Source organism: Carcharhinus amblyrhynchos, chromosome 15 (genome assembly GCF_965287045.1).
Source record: "Carcharhinus amblyrhynchos chromosome 15, sCarAmb.v2.hapA, whole genome shotgun sequence".
NCBI lineage: Eukaryota > Metazoa > Chordata > Chondrichthyes > Carcharhiniformes > Carcharhinidae > Carcharhinus > Carcharhinus amblyrhynchos.
The window spans coordinates 59,331,293-59,346,570 of NC_137338.1; the positions used below are offsets into that span (position 1 = coordinate 59,331,293).

Below are 15,278 nucleotides of genomic sequence, written 5' to 3' on the forward strand. Positions count from 1 at the left end.
CTAGACTTTTAAAGGGGAAGTGGCAGTTCACAGGAGCACCTAGATTGCTACCATTACAGAGTTTCCACTTAATGAATTATTTAGAATCATAGAATCCCTACAGTGAAGAAGAGGCCGAAGAGGAGCAGGAGTAGGCCATCTAGCCCTTCGAGCCTGCCCCGCCATTCAACAAGATCATGGCTGATCTGGTGGATCAGTTCCACTTTCCCGCTTTCTCCTCATAACCCTTAATTCCCCTGTCTATCAGAAACCTACCTACCTATGACCTAAACATATTCAGCGAGGTAGCCTCCACCACTTCAATGGGCAGAGAATTCCAGAGATTCACCACTCTTTGAGTGAAGAAGTTCCTCCTCAACTCCGATCTAAACTGCTCCCCCCCTTATCTTGAGGCTGTATCCCCTAGTGCTGCTATCCTTTCTAAGCGGGAAGAATCTCTCTACCTCTACCCTATCTATCCCCTTCATAATCTTATATGTCTCTATAATATCCCCCCTCATCCTTCTAAACTCCGAGTACAGACCCAGTCTATTTAGCCTCTCTTCATAGGCCAACCCCCTCATCTCTGGTGAACCTCCTCTGCACTCCCTCCAAGGCCAATATATCCTTGCGCAAGTGCGGCGACCACAAACATACGCCCATCAAACTTACACTGACAACAATCGCACCCAGGCTCTATCCCGAAAATCCCATGTATTTACCCTGTTAGTCTTCCTGACACTAAGGGGCAATTTAGCTTGGCCAATCCACCTAATCCACATCTTTGGACTGATTGTAGCATTTGATATGTTCTCTCAATTACAAACGTTGTTTAGTTCAAACTTTCTAGCAACATCTACTCCAAACACTACCTCAGCTGATTTGTTGATGAAATGCTGTTCAGCATAACTACTCCAATTCTATTGTGGCCCCCCCTCCTGTTCCTCCTCATCATAAACATCAGCTTAATCAAAATTCTAATGCCCATCTTCTTTCCCATACCAACTTGCATTTACTCATTACCCATTGTCTTTGTTGACTTCTATTGGTGTCAGATTTTAAGTTTATTTTTCCCCTTTGTAAACCTCTTTGACCTTGGCCGTATACCTCCATAACCCTAATCTCCTTCTCCTTGCTGCACTGTCCAAACTCTGTTCATCTGATTTTGGCTGTTCTCCATTCCCTGCACCTCTTCCACCACCACCTCCCCCCCCCCCCCCCCCCCCCCCACCACCACCATTGCCCCATCATTTGCCGACATGTACTTCAGCTATTTAGGCTCCACATGCTGGTGTTTCTTTCCTAAATTGCTCCTCTTCCTCCATCTCTTTTTCTTTAAGGATCTCCTTAAAGCCCATTTCTTTGACCATGTCTCATTGGTCATTTTTGGCTGATTGCACCTCTCTGAAGTACCTTGTGGCATTTTTGTTTTCAGAGCTCTGAAAAGGAAGTTGTGGAAGAGAGTTCTCTATTGCAAACACTGTCTGATGGCAAAACTGGCAGGTAAGGACAAAGTCAGACTTCAGAGTTACATTCACAGGTGCAATTAACAGTTTTCAAAGATGCAACACGTAAAGGAAAAGGAACATACAATATGCTAGATTTATTATGGATAAGTTAAAACTGTACTACTGATTTATCTGGCAAATAGAGTATGCTGGATAAGTTGCGCCTACCTTTTCATAATATTGTCACAATATTGATTGTTGGTAGAATTTACAGTGGCAAATTGTTTTTCCACAACTGAGTATTCCATACATTTAAACTTAGTTTAAAACCTGATAAATAAATAATCAGAGGAGTCGAGGGAGTACTGCAGTATGCACCCCCAGGCCATGCAGAAGTTGAAGGAGTGCTGCAGTGTGCGCCCCAGCTCTGCAACATGCGTCCCCAGCCTATGTAGGAGAGAGAATACTGTAATGTGTATCCCCAGCCATGCAACATGCACCCTAGCCATGTAGGAGAAAGAGTGCTGCAACATGCACCCCATGTAGTCCAGAATATTCAGTGATTCTGGTGTTGAATAAAGCTCCCTTTAATTTGGAAGTGATAAAGTGATTGTAGAAATCTGTGCGAAAATGTTGATCAGAGTCATGTTTAAAATCTTACTCTGAGTGTTCAGGGCATCACTAACGACACCTCAGGTAGTGAAATAGACTATGCCTGCATGCAACAAGACAGTATTCAAGCTTGCACTGAAAAATGACAGATGACATTTGTGCCACACAGTTGCCAATGGCATTCAATGACATTACCATTGCATGATTCCCAACTATCAACATCCTGAGAACTAGATATTTATCTGGAGCTGCCACATAAATAATGTGACTACTAGAGCAGGTCAGAGGTTGTGAATTCTACAGCAAGTAATTCACCTTGACTCTTCAAAGCCTATCCACCATCTACAAGACACACATCAACAATGCGATGGAAAATTCTCCACATGCCTGGCTGAATGCCAGACATTTGTCACCATCTATGACACAATAGCCCGATGTAATATTTCTTCCATCAGTGGTGCACTGTGGCAGCATGTGTATCATTTACAAGATGCCACGGCTCCTTTATTATCATCTTACAAGCCTGTAACCTGTACCCTCTATAAGAACGAGACAGTGGGTGCTTGGAAGGCCACCATCTGTAAGGTCTCCTAGTCATATATCATCCTGATTTGGAACTGTATCACTGTTCCTTCACTGTTGCTTCATTAAAATTCTGAAACTCCCTAACAGCACTGAGTGTACCTATACCATGATGTGGAGATGCCGGTGTTGGACTGGGGTAAACACAGTAAGAAGTCTCACAACACCAGGTTGAAGTCTAACAGGTTTATTTGGTAGCAAACGCATTTGCTGCCAAATAAACCTGTTGGACTTTAACCTAGTGTTGTGAGACTTCTTATTGTGTACCTACACCATAGAGTCTGCTACAATTCAAGAGTATCAGAGCAATTAGGAAGCAAACACTGGCCATGCCAGTGATGGCCACATCCTATGAAAAAATATTTTTAAAAAAAACTCGTGTTGGTAAAGCTGCCCTGATTGTGGGATGGACCAACAAAGTGAAAATGCTGGCATAAAAATATTTTCACCCTATCCTCAATTCTTTTAAAGACACGTGAAGTACTTCTGCATCTGGGTAAATCCAATTTGACGCATCATCAGATAGAGATACAGGAATTCTTTATGCTCATAAAGGAGAGCTGTTACCATTGTTTAATTGAAAAGTCTGCATGTGAAGATGGTTATTTTGAAAATGTGTGTTTCGGGTCTTATTAGGCATTTCTAAATCTTAACAAGACCATAATTGTAGCATATAGGCATGTCAATATCTCTCCGACACTTTTAGAATTTATCAGCATACAAAATGCACTACATTTATTCATTTTAATTTCCTTCTTTCTCTTCTTGCCCAAAACTAAATTTTAATGGATCAGCTTTAAAGGATGTTTCATCTTGACTAGCGAGGGAGAAGAATTGTATTTATAAGGCAATGGCCCTGTTGGCTTTTGGAGTGTTTTCTTCCTTTCCCTGTTTCTGTTTCACACATAATGCCTAAACCAGAGAAAAAAACAGGAAATCTGCTCCCAAACCTTGATTTCAGTCAGAAATGGCTACGAGATGTGTGAAAACACTCTGTGATGACATATGTTCATATTTTTATTTGCTTTTCTGTGATATTGAGCCTGGCCTCTCCTTGAGCTTTTCAGCAAATGTTGCATTTGAGATCCATGTTGACACCGTTTTAATGAGTACTGTGACTGCAATGAATAACATTGAATTTCTTACAGTGATATTTCTTTTACAGTCCCGCAGCTTCACATGAAGAGACCGATGACAATTTCTGGTGAACCAACACCAACAGCTATATTTTGACACAGACCCATCACAGAATGTATTCTTTTGTACACTTCAAATTAATATAATTTCAATGGAACAATTCAATTTTTTAAAAAGTTCTGCCGAAAGACAGTTTGTAAAATACTTCACTAGTTGGTAGTGTGATTGTATTGATACATTTTTATTGAAAATCTTCGTAAAACAGAAACAAGTTTGAGAAAAATCAATATCTTGCATGAGTGATACAAACTTATCCCTTCAGATCTGAATTTCCAGCCATTTCTTAGTGTGGCGTGCTAGAGCTTTCTCTTCAGAGTGATGTTTATACTAACTTATTGTGTGTCAGTGCTGACAAGGACAACAAGAACATGGAACGAGAAGAAAAGGGGCTAATTAGAAATGGCACATGGATAGTATGAAAAGGAAAGTGAAATAAACATAGATTTCACAACTAAGATGATGGGAAGAAACTAAAAATACTGGAGATAACAAAATGAACAATAAAGAGAATTGTGATTTTTCTTGCCTGTCGATGCATGTGCATAATTGTAAAATTCTAGCTGGAGCAATTTATTAACCACTTTTAAGGGAATTACAGGAAGCTGCCGACTCTTACAGTAGAAAATAGTTTTACTTAGCAGATTATAAAAAAGTTAAGTTACAGAAAGTGATTCTAAACCATGCAATTTCAGTGTGTAAAAATGTTTTGTTCAAGCAACTGAAGAAGCCAGGGTAACATTGTTATGGTAACAAGATCTAATTTTTAGTTCATAGAAAACACTTTGAGACAAATTTACCCACTCTTTGTTCACTCATTGCCTCACATACAAAGAATTCAACATGCTAAAATGTACAAGATACTTTAAACATCTTAACACTATAAGAAACAGCTTTTATTCAATTGTTAATGAGTTAGCACATAATTACTAAGCCTGAAAAGTAAATTTCCACAGAAAACTCACAGAAACATAAACTTTGTTAATGAGTCAATTGTTTTGTAATTGAGAAATGGTTTATATCGCCAGGTTAATGTTGCAGTAGTTTTAAAGAATGCTGTATATTTAAAAAGTGTCAGTTATGAAATAAGAATGGATTTCACATCACTCCTATCAGAATAGCTGTTACTGGATTCTGTCACTGCACACTGTTAACCTACACAGCTAGCTAAGATATTATTGCGCTACTTACCTCCTAATAATTAAACTAGATACTGAAATGTTGTTTTAACTCACAAAAACAAAATCTAAGTATTTGCTTCTGCATATCTTAGTTTTGAGTATGGTTAGTAAAGGAAGATAATGAACACCTAAAAATTAGCACTTGTTGCCATTGAAAACACTGCAGGAACAAGACTGCCTCCTCTTGAATTCTAAAATAAGATTTACTAGATTTGATTATTCACTTCTGCCAATCAAAAATGAGCTAAAACTAAGTAATGAGGATGTTGGTTAACTTAAATGACTATTTTAAAATTAAACTGCATGTAATTAAAATGATTAAAAAATGGTTAATGTTTTAGATTATATTTACTATTTGCTTGCAGGGTATTAGTAACACTGAAAATACTAATTTCAGGTATATTAAAAAGCAGGCATGATTAAACTATCTAGAATATTTTAGATTTGCTAATGATAAAATTGTAAAATAAAGAAGGCCATGGTCTACGGTAATAAATCAGCAGGCTACTAGATATATGAAAAATGCAAGGGTTCCATTGCAAGACTGTTATGTATTTAGGAAGCATTTGCTTGGAGTCCAAAAGTTGGCTTCCTTCTGCTAGCTAACTTAGTGTTTGTTCCCCTCCCCCCGAAAAAAAACATTGCTGTTGACCTGCTTTATAAAGCACATGCAGTTGCACAGCAAACGTAGTCCAGAAATGGGGAAAAAAAATTGGACCAAAAGATTAATGGCTATAAGAATACTGTGGGGTTTTTTTCCAATTACAATTCAAGATGGAAAAATACTGTTAAACCGAGCACTTTTTCCCAGAGCCTTATGAACTGAGAATGATCTGTAATACAGGAATTAATACAAACTGCTCACTGAAGATGTTCAGTTTTGTACTTAACACTTGCACATCTGCTCGTTAGTGGACGCACGTCTGCACTGAACAGCAGTCTATAGATTTGTCACAGCTGCTAGGTTTTCTGTTCAATGGCTCTGTTGGTAAATGTTGGACTGTGTTGCTCTTATGTGTAAGAATTCAGTCGTTCTTTTGATCGGGAAGCATGGATATCGTGAAGTTCCTGCTCTTCTTTCGTTTTGAGATCCTGGTATATTTGCATTTTGCATGCATCCTTCAAGTACGCCCAGTTTGCAGACAAAATCATGAGGAAATGGATCTGGAAGAGAAGGGTGAGGAGGATGGCTAGTGAGCATGTCAAGATGCATAGCATGCTGCTAGTCAAATTACTCCGAGCTGTTAAGGCAAGGTTACAATAAAGGGTAACATAAAGGACTATGTCATTCTAGGTAGTAAGATAACCCAGATGTTATTTGTGGTTACACATAGACACACAATGTGAACACAATGAAAGCATTGATATCTATCTTGAACTAGTTTCATGAAAATCTGTTCATGTGTTTATGCCCTAACCTGAACCAGAGCTAGCAACCACATCTTTCAAAACTGAATTTGGCACTTTTTTTCGCAAGGTATTTTCTTAGTTATATGTATTCAACAGCCTAAATTCTAAGAAGCAGATGTTTCTGTGATAAACATTATCTTAAGATATTCTTTATCAAAAACATGGTTGTGAAATTGCTTGAATGCAACATAAAATGTATAAATAATAGACTAAAGTGTGCTGTAATTTGCTGTCATTGAAAATGGATAACATAAATGCTATAGAGAGATATATACCTGAATCTATAATCAATGACTGCAAGCTGAAGTCCAATAGTCATACTGTAGCATTGTTACAGTTACAAATAATTGCCATAGGCAATTAAGCTTCGGCAAGAATGCTTATGCCTTAATATCTTAAAATACTTCAAGGTAAATGAACCATGAAAATTGGCTTAAAGAAAGTAATCGTTTTTGGTTAACTCAAAAAAACTAATTTAAACAGATTGGCATTTACATTATTTTACTTTCCCCTTGTTAATTAAAATTGCCCTCAAACACTAGCCTCAACTTTGAATAGTATTTAAACCTTTCACATAATTTTCAACTTTCAATCACCTCATAAAAAAACTTCTAATGTAAAACCCAAGAAATATACAGAACTACATATTGTTTTGGTATTTATTCCACTGCATGAGCATAAAAACAAATTGTGGCATGACTTCAGATTGTGAAAAGGAATGGGGCTTTGAGACTGCCCAGAGCTTAGGAAGACTTGTCAAGAAACTTATTTAAATATCTGGGGCCTTGGTTTACATTAATTCAAACTATTCATTCATGAAGGAATTGAACAAGGGGAAACTGACAGGATGATTAGAAAAAGACCAAAATGATAGAGACACAGGTTTGGAGACCAAGTGACAAAAAGAAAAAAAAACCCTCAAAAGGTGTGTGACTACAAAGGTGACAACTCTTCAGGACTGATAAGGAACAAATAAGATCAGAAAAAAAGGGCAGGGTTACAAGAAAATGATTCAAAGTAGAAGCAAGATATTGTGAGTCCACTACAGTGCTAACATAAGCAAATGCCATCAATTCAGTCTCTATAGGCACAATTTTGGATGTTCAAAAATCTGAACTTAAGCTTGGAAATTTTACAGTAAATTACTTGGTGATGCATCTTCATTGCTCCCTCAACATAATTTTTCTTTTCTGTGGCCAAGTGCAGCTGAAAGTTAGAAAATCCTTTCACTGTCCAAATGAAAATCCTGACTGTACCATCTGACAAGTTATCAGACATGGCTACGTCACTGGAAACTCCTGTGGTTAGACTAGTCTTTGAACTGAATGATCAACCAATGACTCGAGCCTCTTATGTAATTATTCACACAAGTGTCAAGTTCAATTGGTCTACCACCACTATCAAAGTTAGCCATGATTGCAAACTCATATCTGTGCAAACTACATTGAGTTGGACTGAACTCTTTCCAAAGTAATCTAAATTACACTCTCTAATATCTTTAACTGAAGAAAAATGCTTCATGCTATGTAGCTTAAAAGAATAAAGCTATATCTGGCCTACATATGTCTGATAAGAACTACGTCGTTCAAATCAAGAGCAAGAAACTTATGGGGTATTGATACTGGACTGCTCAATGAAGCAAAAGGATGATGGAAGAGAATTAACTATCCATGGGATTACGGGGAGAGTGAAAAGTAGATGATTTACAGAGAAATTAGCAGATGAAATGGGCAAGCAATTATTGACAACCAAATGATGGTAAATCATAACTTTCAGATTGTCCTCAATGTTAGTTAATATATATTTTCATAATATGAATTGCAAGCATGTAGTCACAATCAGATTCTCATTGTTGATTATATAATTGATTCAACATGCTGTGTTATATATTCCTATATTTTCAAAATAATATGTTGGGACTTTCAATATGTACTATATAAAGGACAAAGCTGCATAAATGTGAAACAGATTTGCTGAATGTTACTCCGAATTATCCTTTAGAACTAGCTATTTTGTTAATATAATTTAAAAATTTGAATTCTAAGCCATTTCAAAACTTTTACCAACAGATGGCTGGGGGAATTCAGACAGCCCCAGTCTGAATCCCAGTTTTGATTATTATTGAAAATGAATTGTCCTCAGTGGGCTAGTTAAGCTACAGCTTGCTTCGACTGCTCGAGTCAGATCTGTACAGGAAAGCAAAGAAGATAAGTGCAGTCAGTCTATATCATTTTATGCCCTTTGTTGGCTGATGATTGTGAGGCAGAATTAACATCTGTAAAGAAGTTCATTCAGCAGTTATTTCCACCCTCTCAACTAATGGGGGTGGTAGATTGTGAAATCAAACTGGGTTTGGAATAAATAATAAAAGGAACACGTGTAATTCTAGAAAAGCATAACTTCACTGAAGAATGATGAAAATCACGAAAAGGCAGCGATTTTGTAAAGAAAGCATGTTTATTTTGAGTATATGAAGAAAAAAATGATTGAAAGTCAATAAAGTGTCTATACATACAATTCCAAAATACTGTATTAAGAAAATTAAATAATGTCGAAATGTGGGAACTTTTGTAACAAAAGGTGACTAAAAACAAGCATAAAGCATGCAGTTTTGAGGTTAACATATTATAATGGCACATTTGAAGATTTTAAAAAATTGTCTGGCAAAGGCAACTGTTACACTTAATTAACAAGAAACAATTTACTAACCCTTAGCTGCCAACACTGTAACTGGAGAAAAAAAATTAGTATTTAGCGCAATCACTCTTTTAATCTCATACTAAGCCTCAAACTGGTGCAGTCCCAGCATCACGGAGAAGAACCCTACTCATGGGAACGAGGGGCGGGGGGGTGGGGTAGATAGAAGACAGTCTAGATTCCAATCACTTCTTACACCAAACAACCTATTTCTCACCATTTCCATCAACCAAAACATCTTTGCCATGGGTCAGGTGCAAGATTTGGCTATTTAAGGAGTCAATTTGTTAGAACTAAGGCTGCTCTAATTGTATTCAATTGGCCATTTAGCAAAATTTGGGCAAACTTTTTTGATGCACAAAGTACCTTTAAGGCAATGGAGTTGCTCCCACTACAATTTCCTTTTCAAACTTCAGTGTGTTTCTGAAAGCTGTTCTGTCATAGAGCATACAGCATCTCTACACAGGATATAGGTGGAGAGGGACATATGATTTCAACTAGTTATAGTGCATCAGTCCGACCAGGTAACTTGATTTGTTGGAAATTTATTAGCCACCTGAATTTTCAAAGCAGCCAAACTGTTTATACTGTGTGTTCAACTAAGTCACCCTGTGACAAACTCATTGCTACATCACAATTAAAAATCTTTCAGCACCAGGCAAATTGGATCTGATTGAATTCTGTCAGCTGAAGTGGAGTTGGAGCATTCTGAGGAAAAGATCTGCTATAAAAAGTTAGATCTGTTCCAGTAAACTTCAGTTGTATGTCACACGCAGGAATTGATGTTTGGACTTTATTTTTGATTTAATTACCAATAGTTGTGAACTCTCTTTGTAACAAACCTTTGCTGCAGGATAACTGTTCTGTACTGATTTTATCTAATAATCAATTGATAAAAACTTGCAACAGCATAATGTATGAGCAAATGAATAAGTTAGGACCATAATCTGTTCCTACCAACTGTGCTGCACACTGCTGCCCTCAGCAGGTCAACTCCAGGTTAATGCAATGCCATTGGCATGTAACACAGTCTTGACTGACTCAGAGCTGGTATCAAATAGTTCTAAGCAATGGTGTCTAGATAAACTTAAGCTTCTGGAATATGACTTACAATTGGCCTTTATTAACACAATAGTTTTGAACTATTTTAAACTTTCTGAATTTCTCTCACTCAATGGTCTAAGTTTTTGCAACTCAAAGTCTTTCTGAGCTAGAATAATGGGTTTCTCTTATTATGCATCATGCCGGGCTGAGACAAGGAACATTTCATTAGCTTTCAACTCTTTGAAATGTAAGTGTATTACCATTGAAACAGAACCACATGGAACTATCATCTGATGCTTGGTTCTGCTTTTAACCTTTTCATTCATTTTGTTACGTTCATTCTGGTGGGAGATCCCCTGTATTGGCCAGTTGTCTACATGGAAGGCAGTAATTTATTCAATAACTTCAAAAAGCAATTAGTGGCTTCTTAGTCCACACATCTGAAATTAGTATTAATGGCAGACTTATAGCTGGATCTTAGAACAATACATTCTGGGCCAGGAATCAGAGCAGCCATTTATTTTGTTTCTCTTGCTAAATAGAATTCAGCCATTGGTGAGATTCACTGTGTTGACCCCATATTTGGAAACAAAAAAATAGCCAGATCATACACCTTTATGGCGGTCATGTTAATTCAAATAAGATACTAAAAAGAGTGCTTTAAGTGTTGATACTATATGATGCTTTCTTGTGCTATTTACAAATTACTCTTTTGTAAAATGCAGATTAATAAGTTCTGTTTTAGTCCATGATGCCAGTGGTAGTTCAAGCTACTCAGTGCGGCTCGTAGAGCTCTGTATACTGCTTCTATAGCAACTTAGAATTTTGTGCAGCAGTCTTCTCGACTCTTAAACTTCAAAACAGCAAAGTTATATGTGGTAGCCATCATGTAGATGAGCTGGTAGAAGGAAACAGAACAAAGTGATAAGACAATGCCCACCAACACCGGCAATCCCAGGCACAACACTGCAAATCCACATAAACTCCTTGGAAAGTTTGACAAGAAAAGAAAATCCATTCATTTTGGCAGAAATAACTACAAATGATACTGTGTCTTTCAATTAATATAACAACATTTTTAAACTGTGCAGTGCAACCCCTAGCCCCAAAACAGCTTTTACTATAAAGCAGTGCAAGCTATTCATCAGCAGGCACAAGTGAAAGTCAGTCAATATAAATGAGTTTGATCAGTCACAGTAAAAACACTGCAAGCACATCTGTTTAATTGTTCTTGTAGTCCTCACATCCTGAGTCCCCCAAGTAAGATCGATGTGTAAAGTAAATATAACTTCCCTAGTTAAATGAATCTGGAAAGTAAATGATGGATTAGCTGCAGCTCCAGAACAGTGGATCCTCGATTCATGATACCAAATTCAACTCTCATTCTCCACTGATATTCATTCGTGCTCAAAATGGGTCATCTTGGCAGTGGGTCAGAATGTGAGAGAAAAAGGTACATGTAGAGTGTTCCCCAGTGGTCTCTTTTCAGAATGACCCTGTTGAGGATGCTTTGGAGCAAAGGACCAGAAAGACCAAACAGTAAAATGGGGAAATAAGAATACTGGTCTTGTATATTTAAAACGGAACAGCAGTAAAATGTGGGAACAAGATAACTGGTCCGATCTGCTTTTCTTCTTCTGGGAAGGAGCAAGAGCAGTACAGATTGATCAGCTCAACCAAGTTGGAAAAGAAATGGTGTCAGCAAAGCTAGCAAAATTATCAAATATCCGGTGGTTGAAGGTTAATCCTATGGTTACAGACAACCTCATAGAAAACCAAAACAGTGCAGTTTGCCCTTTCTTCATTCAGCACACCCCTCACTTTTTCCCCTCATCATCACACATGATCATGAAGAAATCATCAGTCCTGCTCCATGAGGTAACCCCAGTGCTGTAGGTGCTTATCTTTACATTTACCAGAGCATTCCTTCAATCTTTGTTAACTGTTTAATTACCCTTTTGTCCTGTGTTTGTGATGAATCTGTTGTGTTATATATTCCTTTTTCAAAAAGATGCAATAAGGTTCAGACCAAACCGAATATTATATTCTAATATTTATGAAGGTGGTAATCATTATCTTTCATTCACAGCATTTAAAAATAATAAACCAATATACTGTAGCATACGTTTGTATCTAACTTCCAAATTCTAATAGTGCAATGTAACAACTGAGCTCTTCTTGGTGCAGCCACTCTGGTTTTCTTTTCATTTTAACAACATTTTCTTAAAAATAACAGGCATTCCATCACTTCTTTATCTTCCTGTTTCTCATCATAATTCTTTATGTTGTGTACTCAATTATATATCATGGATTCATCATGACTCAACCTAATTTTACTTCCAAAATGGATGGGTTGAATATTCTGCAGCTGGAGGAAGGCAGAAAAGGCTGAATCTATTGAGTAAATGCCTTTACAGCATTGCTTGTGGGCCAGGACAAGGTGAGTTACTGTGTTCCCCCCACCCTCAAAGCAAATCTGTCTTTCACACCATGTGATCAAATCTCCCCATGATTTTGACATAGCCTCCTACTCTCCACTTTGTGAGCACAGTCTGCTGTTGCAGGCTGTCCCACCCCAAGAGCCAGCCAGCCTCTTGACCATTAGTTCAGCTGAACAACCGAGTAACCCATATTTCCTGATTTCCCAGCCAATACATCTTCCACCGCACTTCTCTGCGCAGATCATAGCCATTAAGTCCATGATACAGAATGTGGAAAAGTTGAAATTGTGTAACTCTGAAAGAGTGGGAAGTATTCAGGTGTAAGATTGAGAATGTGAGAGAGGGGAGGGAAGGTGAATTTCCAGTCCAAGTAGATCTGGCTCATCAGAGGAAGTATATGAGACAAAGATTGTGAAATGGTATGAAAAAAGTTGATAGTGAATGTGTGCACGCATATACACACACACACACACACACACACACACACATACACACACACACAGGTAAGAGCATGTGAATTTGATACCAGGCAAAGAAGACTGAACATGGGATTACGTTCAGTAAGAATGTGAATACAACTGAATGCAAGGAAGATTGTGAATAAAGGTATGCAGGAGGATTGTAACCGCATTTGTATGTCTAACATGGCACCAGCTTGTTTGCACATTTCTCAACTATACCCAAACTCTAAAAAATAATTGCCCACTCCTTCAGGGCTGTCCCTGCAGAGTTTCCCATACATCTTGAGCAGGTCCAGTGTATGAGTAGTGTTTAAGTCATCAAATTAATTTTTCCTCCCCTCCTTGAGTCAAGGCTATTCTGCACAGATCCTCAGCAGAGCACAGTTTACTAATGAAAGAACCAGGGAGGGCAGGGGAACACCATTACTGCAAGGAAGGACCCATGCAGTGAACATCACGTCAAAGCATTTCCAGAATGTTATGGCAGATGTTATGGTAAAAGATATTTCAGTACACTGACCTGCCCCAACACAGGCCCACCGTTCCCCTACTTGGCCATCTGTCCCAAGCTGTTCAGTTGCTCCCATTAACACATTCTGCTATCTCACCTTTTGCCGCTATTAGCACTCTTCACACCTTAATGTCTTACATCTCGGGCAAGTTTATCCATATCTCCTTTGTCCCCGACCTATTCCAGATCTTCTGTTCTGCCTCGCTCCCTTTCCAACTTTATAGTTCCGTACATTTCTAGCTTGCTTCAGGTCTGTAGATCATTTAGACCCAAAAATGTTAACTCTGTTTCTATTCTCAAATGCTGCCAAACCTGCTGAGTTTATCTGGCATTTTCTGTTTTTATTTATGGTAACAGGGTTGATTTGTAAGAGACCTAATTTGGAATATGTTAAGCAGACTTTAAAACAGAAATTAATTTAAGAACATTCAGCCTAAATAGATTGCACCCCACTCACCAGTGCAATAACAGTAACACCAGCTCCAGCACAAGCCACGATGAACAGATGATAGGACAAATCAAACTGCAAAGAAAAAAGAAAAAAAGCTTTGGACTATCGCAAAGATCATGGAATAGAATCATAGGATCTCTACTGTGCAGAAAGAGCCCACTCGGCCCATCATCGACAATGAACCTATCAAAGCCCTATTCCCGTAACCCCACGTATTTACCCTGCGATTCCCTCTAACCTAAGCATCCCAGGACACTAAAAGGCAATTTAGCATGGCCAATTCACCTAACCCACCCATTTTTGGAGTGGGAAGAAACCAGAGCACCCAGAGGAAACAGATGCAGACACAGGAAGAATATGTAGACCTCACAAAGATAGCAACCCAAACCAGGAATCAAACCCAGGTCCCTGGAACTGTGAGGCAACAGTGCTAACCACTACGCCACCCTGCCACCCACGATCTGATTTCTTTCAATATAATTTAGGAGCAGCATTTAAATTGGCAAATGAGTTGCTGATATTGTCTGGCCGTATCTTTTTACTGCAACAATGTCTCTCACATGCACAAACATACTTTATGTTCTCTGGTTAGGTTACCTCGGATGTGTTGCAGACAGCAGCTAACAGTGAGCCACAGGCTTTTCCAGGTGAGGCATTCCAGGGGATAATACCTGACAAAATAATGAAAGCAAAAGTCAAGTTACTTGAACCTTAACATTTAAAATCTGCTGATTATCAAACTGCCTACTTCTTAATGGAAAGATGGCAAATTTAAAAATCTGCCAAATAAAGAACATTGGGTTGTTGGGCCATAGTGATTAAAAGTATAAAGTTTCATCTGTGATGTTAAATTTCGGTCTTGCCCTTTGTTCTATCATTTTGTAAGTTCAGCAGAAGGCATGTGGAAACTTCAGCACTGAGTGTTTTACAAAACACCTTAATTCTTAAACAGCATGCACTTCAAGCTGCATTAGAATCACAGAATCCCTACAGGGCAGAAAGAGATCATTTGGCTCACCTGACTCTCTGAGCGAGCGTCTTATCCAGGCCCCAGCTCCCCAAACCCCTTCCCTCCCACCCACCCTATCCCCTTAACCCTGAGCATTTACAATGTGAGCACGTATTCTACATTAGCCAAAGGGTCATAATAAAAGATTGAAATCAGGCTTGCCTAAGACTAATCCAAATAACTGATATTTGAAGAAGTTTAGAAATCTGTCACATAAGATATGTTGTATTGCTCCATGGTAACTGGGTATGTAATGTA

General features: G+C 38.2%; 2 protein-coding genes across 7 annotated transcripts in view; one reads left to right on the plus strand and one right to left on the minus strand.

The window, feature by feature from the left end:
• ofd1 (OFD1 centriole and centriolar satellite protein) overlaps positions 1–3,890 on the plus strand; it is a 61,535-nt gene extending 57,645 nt beyond the window's left edge. For all 4 annotated transcript variants that reach the window (XM_080204013.1, XM_080204012.1, XM_080204014.1 and 1 more), the window contains exons 22-23: positions 1,415–1,482; positions 3,787–3,890. In XM_080204013.1, coding sequence (XP_080060139.1) covers positions 1,415–1,482; positions 3,787–3,829 — 111 coding nt within the window. In that variant the 3' untranslated portion in view covers positions 3,830–3,890. The remainder of the gene's footprint in view (positions 1–1,414; positions 1,483–3,786) is intronic.
• An 88-nt stretch (positions 3,891–3,978) lies between these two features.
• Positions 3,979–15,278, minus strand: part of gpm6bb (glycoprotein M6Bb) — a 190,910-nt gene continuing 179,610 nt past the window's right edge. For 2 of the 3 annotated variants that reach the window (XM_080204017.1, XM_080204016.1), the window contains 3 exons: positions 14,609–14,682; positions 14,018–14,083; positions 3,979–6,160 (listed from right to left, as the gene is read on the minus strand). In XM_080204017.1, coding sequence (XP_080060143.1) covers positions 6,008–6,160; positions 14,018–14,083; positions 14,609–14,682 — 293 coding nt within the window. In that variant the 3' untranslated portion in view covers positions 3,979–6,007. Of the gene's footprint in view, positions 6,161–8,826; positions 11,046–14,017; positions 14,084–14,608; positions 14,683–15,278 lie in introns of those variants that run through there. The other variant, XM_080204018.1, reaches the window with a different exon arrangement.